Source organism: Cupressus sempervirens, chromosome 9, assembly GCF_028749045.1.
Source record: "Cupressus sempervirens isolate cs-2001-9-10 chromosome 9, ASM2874904v1, whole genome shotgun sequence".
Taxonomy (NCBI): domain Eukaryota; kingdom Viridiplantae; phylum Streptophyta; class Pinopsida; order Cupressales; family Cupressaceae; genus Cupressus; species Cupressus sempervirens.
In genome coordinates, this window is record NC_143126.1 from 223,816,712 (window position 1) to 223,825,522 (window position 8,811).

Genomic DNA, 8,811 nt, shown 5'->3' on the forward strand with positions numbered 1-8,811 from the left:
CTCTACCTTGAAAAGAGAATGTATAACCACCAAAATCCAAAACATCCAAGGAAATTAAATTCTTTTCTAGTTTTGGTACATGTCTTAACCCTATTAGTGTCTTTACAATACCATCAAACATCTTGATTCTAATACTCCCAATCCCAATAGTCTTACGACAAGCACTATTTCCCTTAAGAAAACACCTCCAACAATAGGTTGGTAATAAGAAAACCAACTCATATGTTGACACATCTAATCAGAAGCACTAGAATCTAAAATCCATTCATCTTGACATTGTAAGATATTATAAATAGATAAAACTTCTCCAATCGTACCTAAATTTGCTTCAGCTCGACTTGCTTCCTTTTTGGGTTCATCATTATCTTCCTTTCTTTTCCAACAATATTTCTTGAGATGCCATACTTTATTACAATACCAACATTTTCCCTTACTCTTTTTGCCTCTTGACTTGGGCTTAGATTTATCTCTTAAACATTCCCCTTTTTCTATGGAATGACCTCTTTCCATCATTGCTTCCAACTTGGAGATGTAAATATTAGACTCCCTTTGTAGCTCTTTGGAGAAAAAAGCTCCCACAACAAAATTAAATTCAAAGGAGTCAGTTGTACTAAAACTAATAGAAGTAACCAAGTGATTCTAGGATTCGAGCAAAGAACATAATAGTGTAGTTGCTTTGTTTTCATCTTTGGTTTTTACATCCATACTAACCAATTGACAAGTTAGAGTAATGAAAACATTTAAATGATCAAAAATTTGTATACCTTCCTTCATTCATAAGCTATACAATTTCCTCTTCAAGTAGATTCGATTTGTCAAGGATTTTGTCATATACAAACTCTCCATTCTACCCCATAAACTTGTAGTTGTATCTTCTTCAACAATATTGAAAAAAACCTCATCTGCCAAAAACAACTAGATTGTGCTTAAGGATCTCATATTCAAATCCTCCCAATCATCATCTATCATATTTATCATTTTATTTGACTTTCTAGCTAATGCCTTGTGCAATCCTTGTTGCACTAACAAATCATGTGTCTTGAGCTTCCATCACTGAAAGTTGTTTTTTCCATTAGATTTCTCCACGTGAAATCTTGCATTTGAAACCTTTTCCATTTTATGCTGCAAAAACTCAACACCAAATTCTAGCACAACTAGTACAAAAAGCATATTTTCTGATACCACTTGTTATGGAAGCAAAATCATTAACTAGAAATAATATACTTACAACACAAGTGAGATGTAAAGAAATAATATGAGAAATAAATAACAATAATAAGAGAAACAATAATACAAAATATATGTGGTAAAACCTTAACAATATATCAAGGAAACATCCACGGGAAAAATATTGGTATTCTTATTGCTCAGAAGAAACTCATTACATCTCCAACTTCACAGTTGATGCTACAATATTTCTACTCAGACATTATTTTATGCCTTGACAAAGAAGAAAGATATAACTTCTTGAAGATAAGGGAAAAGCTTCTCAACATAGAATAAAACTTAATTCATTCCTAAAAAAAACTTAATGTTTCCTTTTGAAACTATTCTTTTTCTAAAATAGAAAAAAAATTGTTTTCACAATCTTAATTTTTTATACTTTTCTTCAATTGTTGTCATTATCTAACAAATTTTGTATCTATTGTGCATTATTACACATAGCTTTTGGTTTACACTATTTTTCCCTAATATATAGATAATTTCTTTAATAAGTTTGACTTCTTTTTGTAATTTTTATGCTCAATCATCCTATATACAATTGTTAAATTTGAAGTAAAATAATATTTCATACTAGAGTAGAATTATATTTGTATTCTTTATTATATCATCTACTAAATAATTTACTTTAAGTATATATATTTATTCTTGGTATCTTCAAAAAATTTGTCCAAATTGTTGGATTTTGTTTAGTTTATTTTTGTAAAATATTTGTCAAAAATTGTAAGAATGAGGCATCCTTAATTTCCAATCTTAAAAAGTATTCATATTGTATGATTTTCATTCTAGATTGAGATAATCATTTACTTCTAATATTGTTTCAAGTTACATGTTTTTGCAACTTGATTACACCAATCCATATTACCCACTAAATGTACACTTACTTAATTTGCGATGTTTGACCTTCAATTCAATCTAAGTAGGATTCACTTTCATTGGAAAACAAAAACGGTAATCATTTAACCTTACGAAATAAAATAATTACCATTCAAGACTATAAACATTGTTATTGGTTCTCTTTTTTAGATTTCACATTTATTTTGGTTTTCTAGATCATGACTAATCTCCAACAACCTCTCCAAGTAATAGAAATCTTAACTAGTACATCAAAGATCGATACTCCATGACCATTGACTAGGTCTAATGTGTCTATCAATTGGAATGGGTATCCTAAAATAGAAATACAAAATCTTGCAAATAGTGCTTCTTTAAGTTGTACTCAACTTCTCAAATGACTAACAAGCAACACATTTTTTTGTTATTAATGAACCAACTAAAAAATTATGAAAGAACAAAATGTGATGATTGTAGTTTGTACAGTGCACTAAATGCACATCGTAGGCTTGAGGAATTTATTGACAATGACCGCCTACATAGAGAGGTTTTATTATGTAATCTCCAACATGTAATTCTTACAAGACACCTCTGGATCAAGGTTGGTCTTGTTAATGGATCTCCAATAGGGTCTAAACTTCCTTTGCCACCTTCATATGTTACAATAGAGTTTAATAGCTCCATTGCTCCACTAGGGATCCTTCAAACCCCAAAACCATTCCATTATAACCCAACTCTAAGGCAATCATACACAAATATTCCCAACCACAACTTGGGCTATGACTATAGACAAATCACAAGGCCTTACCCTAGGTTAAGCTAGAATTGACAATGGCAGAGTTGAAAGACAAGGCCACACCTTCATAATAATCTCCAAAGTCATATCCATTAAGGACTTTGTATAGACCCTTCCTTCTCTTTTGAGCACTTTTGCAAGATGCAAAAAGAACCCATACAATATAATTAGAAAAAAAGAAGCACATCTGCACTTGATGATCTCACATTTAAACTAGAACTATGAAGCTACTTCTAAAAAAAATGGTAAAGCCAAGAGAGATTCTAAATCTCTTCCTTTGTTCATTTGTTGGTTTCTTTTTTGGCTTCCTAATTAATTCATTACTCTTTTGTACATATTAACATTTATTGAATTCAAAGAAGGTCTTCACAAAAATATATACTTAACTAGATAATTTCAATTATGTAATATTACCATTTCAATGCTTCTTAAATTACACTATTTCTGAATTTTACACTATTTAAGTATATGTACTTCCCCTTATCAACTATCACCATTTTTCTATTATGTACAATGAATAGGAATCAAATTATGGTTTTAATTACATAAGAATATTTCAATAATTGTACATTTCAAACCTAACAACTGCAAGGTAGGAGAATCCGCAAAGGAGATGTCCTAGCCCCCAACAATTAACCACACTTGACATAATAAAAAAAGAAGAAGAGATATTTAGATCCAAAATGATGTCAATTATCATAATAGAATCTTAAAATCTACATCCATCATGCATGACTATAAGGTTTTTTGGGTTACAACCAATTATAAAACAATTCAATAACATTTTTGCAAGACCTCACAAGATCCAACTCCTAGCTAGCCTAGATCCACAATCTAGTAGAGAACTCTTAGAAGAATCTAAATTCATGCTCGTAAGCCACCAAGCAACCTTCTTGTTTCCTAAGCCCATACTTAGCTACTAGCTCTGCTAAATTCACTCTTTTCAGCTACTCCATGCTGAATGAGTCATGACTCTAGACTCCATAAGACCCTCTACTTATACTAAATCAAGTCATAGGTCAGCCTAACAAGTACATGAAATAACTAAATACTTGGGACATGCTGCAAGTTTTCAATGTAGAACCAACTCGTTTGGCTACATAGAAGTATGCACCCTTAGCCATAGGTCCACATGTCATCCATCAATCTAAATTCAAGAGTGCACATGCCAACTCCTTGGGATTGAAGCTCATGAATACAATAGATCCAAGGTTGGTTTAGGAAAATAGGAATACATGACCAACAATCACCAAAAAAACTTTAACTCCAAGAAAATAACTCGAAACTCTATGCACACTTAAGACAAGGTTTCGCAATGTGGCCCAAACATATCCCCAGCTATGTGAACCATAACTCCACAAATCTAAGGTCAATGCCTTTGCATATAGGATTGTTGACTACACTAGGATGCTCCTACATCAAAACTAACTCTTGGATTAGGATGTCTACATTAAATACAAAATTGAAGTTGTACAATTTCCAAACCTTGAAAGAGGCTAGTTGTGTGAAGACAACTCACTTCTATAAAACTACTCTTTTGTGTGATATCAATTTAAAATGGTTCCTTAAATTCTATATATCTTTAATTTTCTTCCAAAATAAAATTGCTTCCATAATAAAATACCTATCCTCAATTTTTTGTAAATGATAGGTTTACATATACTCCTTAATAAACAAGCAAGATCTGAATTTTGCTTGATAGCCTCTACACCAATAATTGTCTCTCATTTTAGTGATATCAGAAGGATGTATGGTCCATGCAAAGATTTATTGACGAAACTTCATTTTATTATGTAAAACATTAATTATACTTTTAAATTAAACACTTATAGGAATATCCCTTGCACCTTCTTTGAATACAAAAGCTAGGATGTATATCTATCTATATTTGTTTAGGAAAAGGGTGTTGGAAAATCCCAAATTTTGTAATGAGACAAATTCTCTCATACACAATTACTTCAACTACCTCTTAACTGTTGTACATTGTATACTAATGTTTTTCTCATTCTTCTACTTGCATCATTTCAATAAATCATTTATAAAATAAATGACACATATATCATATGGACACAATGATCCTTTCTACAAATGTACAGTTGACCAATTTTCAAAAAATAAAAAACATCATGAATTTTTCTGAAAATAACAGCATCTGATCTTCATGATCTCCATAGTTTGTAATTGAAAACAACAAAAAACTTAAAAAGAAATCACTGCATTTTTGGTAAATCTGAAAAAAAAAAATTAAAAAAATTTGACTTTATTTAATCCTTGGTGCATTTGAAAATTAGCATATCCCATATCCTATTCACTATTCTAATATCCTATTCACTATTCTAATCGGGCAGAGAAGAACACCGAAAATTTGGAATCCTTCAAATCCCCACATATTCTTCTACTTGCTGAGGACCTTCGTAGGTCAACCAAATTAATTTAAAACAATGGAGGTTATCTGTAGTACAGAGGTGAAAGCAGTACGTGTAGTACAATCCTCGACACCCCTCTATACATGCCCAGAAATCAACAACTCTGAGAAGTCACGTTTGCAAAAATGTGGACAAGAAACTGCTTTCGCATTCTTCTCGTGGCTTCCCTGATTCCACTAATTTCATCCCACGGAGGAGGCTCGGACAGTGGCAACAATAATGACAATGCGAAGCCCAATTTAAGAGCAAAATCTCTGATTCTGGTGAAAATATGGTGTCTAATCATTGCCTTCTTTGCTACCTTTGCCGGTGGAATATCTCCTTATTTCTTCAGCTGGAATCGGACGTTTCTTTTGCTGGGCACCCAATTTGCAGGAGGGGTTTTCATGGGGACGGCCTTAATGCATTTCTTGAGCGATTCTGCAAGTACTTTCACAGATTTGACGGCGAAATCGTATCTGTTTGCATTCATGCTCTGTACTGCCGGATATCTGATTACTATGCTGGGAGATCTTGTTGTCACTTGGGTTTATACCAAGCAATCAAAGAATAAAGAAATTATCCCTGTGCCGAATGATCTTCCTTTGCAAACAATCGGTCATGAAGGGGAATCCACTGCAGAGGGTGGCGACACAAGATTGAGCTTTCAGGTCAGTTGGTTATGGATGCAATATAATACCCACCTGTAAAATATCGCACGTCTTTAATTTAATTCCTATGCCACCGAATTAGAGCTCATGGATGTTTGACATTCTATTTAATTACGAAAAAAATCATTCGAACCATTGCAGGAAGAAAAAGCTGCATTGACTGGCTCAGCCTCTGTAGGAGATACTTTATTGCTGATATTGGCACTCTGCTTTCATTCTGTCTTTGAAGGAATCCCTATTGGCGTGGCAGGCAACTTCTTTTATCCTTTAATCTAAAAATCCAATCTTTATTCAAATTACATTGGGAAAAACGGGTCTCTGAATCTCCTTACACAAAAATGTAATATTTCTGAGATAAAAATGTCTTTTTTTTTGTGCAGAAACGAAGGCTGATGCGTGGAGGGCATTGTGGACAGTGTGTCTGCACAAGATATTCGCAGCAATTGCAATGGGCATAGCTCTTCTGCAAATTGTCCCAAACAGGCCACTTTTATCATGTGCAGCTTATTCTTTGGTTTTTGCCATTTCCTCCCCAATTGGAGTTGCAATCGGCATTATAATCGACTCCACCACAGAGGGACGGGTTGCCGATTGGATGTATGCAATTTCAATGGGTTTGGCAATTAATCATCTTCTCAATCGATGGACCAAACACCATGGTTCTGCAAAAACTGAAATTGCATTTGATAGACCATTTTACAATTACGTGGCGGTTGTTTTGGGAGCTGGAGTCATTGCTGTGGTCATGATTTGGGATTAGAGAAAGAGAGAAGACTCAAAGTTTTGAATGATGAATCTCTTGTTTCTTATAATCCATGTGCAGTTTTGTTTTAATATGAAAATATCACGAATCCTACAGGAGTGATGTTTTTGTACAGTTCAGGTTAGTTTTGTTGCTCTCAGATTCATGATTGAATTTAGATTGTTAAGGTGATTACAGTGGCGGTGTTATTAAGTAGCAATAAATAGAGGTGTGGGTGTAAATGTTTTACATATTGATGGACCAAATGAATTTTCAGATTCTTTATAATAATGATCTTATTGTTAAGATTAAGCTTGTGCCATTCTCATTCATAGTTTCCTTTCTTTGTAATCTAGAATGCATAAATTCACAGAAACAATTTCTTTCAATGCACACAAGTATACAGGTTGAATCCGACAAGGTAGAAGCATTCTTCAAAGGCTCCTTCAGAGAGCACAATGCCACCCAATTCTACCATATAATCTCGAAATGATCGATTTAAGGAGTTTTGGACACATACATTGAAACTTCATTTACAAATTACATTCAAAAGATTGAAGATAGGCATGCTATGCTCAGTTTGTTGTGTTTGTTTGCAATTATCTCAATAAGTTAATAACTAGCGCTTGCATCTTTGAAGGTTGGAAGAATTAAGTCAATAGTCTTGTATACTTTTGTTGATGTTCTTGAGTAGTTATTCATAAACTTTCCCTATCTACTTCACTACTTTTTTCTTTATATCTTTTTTATTCACCCACATAGGCACTCAGTTCTCCCTCCTTACCACTTGTTGGAATCACCGTTATTGTTACACCAAAAGCTCTAGCAATCAATGAGAGTCACAATAGCCAGAGACAAGGGTCCATGGGAGGTGGTTAAGAACATGTCACAAATCCATTGGTCTATGTTGAACGGTACCTTCACCTAGAAGGGACAAAGGCACCAACCTCCCAAGAATCCCCCCACAACATGACCCGAGGGATTTGAACCTGTAACTCAACGCTCTGATAGCGCTTGTTGGAATCATCATTGTCGTTACACCAAAAGCTCAAGCTATCAATAAACATCACAACAACCATAGACAGGGATCCACATGAGGCAGTTAAGCACATGTCACAAATCTATCAATTTATGTTGAATGGTACCTTCATCTAGAAGGGACAGAGGCACCAACCTCCCAACATCTCTATCTTGTCTTACCCTTATTTACATTTTTTTCCATGTGTCTATGTCCTATTTCCTCTATTTCTCTTTGATCTACTCTATAGATATCTGTTTGATTGATGTATATTTTAATATTCATCTATCACCTCATATATCTTAACACTCTCTCTATCTCCCTCCTCTCATCTTCATATTTCTCTCTCTCCCTCTTTGCTCCTCCTCTTCTCTCCCTTCATAACTATTGTCCAATTTTATATTTGATTTTGATTAATCTATTCATGTCTTGTCTCACTTTATATTTTGCCTATCAACTTTTATATTGATCAACATTTTTACCTTTCTACATAAAATGGACAACCTAGCTATTTTAAGTCAATAAATTAAAATTGTCTCTATCTCTTAGTCTACATCTTACTCTATATTTCTATCTCTCTATGATTTATATTCACATGTTTTTCTAATTTGCCCACTCTTCCTAACTCCCTCCCTATCATTTCCTTTGTAGCTTTCTTATACACACGTGAAGTCATTTCTCCTTCGCTATCTTGATCTTATCTTACCACTCTTTGTACATTTCACCTCTTACTATATATAATCAATTTGCTTTAATTATTTTTTATCTTCTCTATTTATCTATCCATACTCTCTCTCTCTCTCTCATATAATGATCAATCTTTATGCCCGTCTATCACTATTCTATGTTCTTATTATTCATCTTACTCACCCCTGACCTCTCTTCCCTTATCCCTCCCTATATCTCCCTATCCCTCTAACTATCATTTCAAGTATGAAATGAACTACTTAGACTTTTTAAATTCACACAATATATCATCTTACCATATTTAATAATAATAATAAACACTTACAAATATTTTGGTTAACATAAGTTTAGTGAGAAATTCTCTTTGTAAAGTTCTTTCTTGCAACTACCCTTTGGTTATAATAGTGTAAATGTGGAATTATCACCTACATATATCC

The 8,811-nt window shown here is 33.4% G+C and overlaps 1 protein-coding gene across 1 annotated transcript; it reads left to right on the top strand.

Annotated features, from left to right (window-relative positions):
- The first annotated feature begins 5,402 nt into the window (after nt 1-5,402).
- Nucleotides 5,403-6,687, top strand: LOC149538317 (zinc transporter 11-like). Its single transcript, XM_089802803.1, has 3 exons — nt 5,403-5,927; nt 6,069-6,177; nt 6,308-6,687. Exons 1-3 carry the CDS (start codon nt 5,403-5,405, stop codon nt 6,685-6,687), a joined length of 1,014 nt encoding a protein of 337 aa, XP_089658929.1.
- Nucleotides 6,688-8,811: the final 2,124 nt, after the last annotated feature.

Excerpts from the sequence above, each read along its gene's own strand:
- LOC149538317 (XM_089802803.1), top strand. The coding sequence starts at position 5,403 with ATGTGGACAAGAAACTGCTTTCGCATTCTTCTCGTGGCTTCCCTGATT. Across the intron at positions 5,928-6,068 it reads ACACAAGATTGAGCTTTCAG|GAAGAAAAAGCTGCATTGAC; the intron begins GTCAGTTGGTTA and ends GAACCATTGCAG. Across the intron at positions 6,178-6,307 it reads AATCCCTATTGGCGTGGCAG|AAACGAAGGCTGATGCGTGG; the intron begins GCAACTTCTTTT and ends TTTTTTGTGCAG.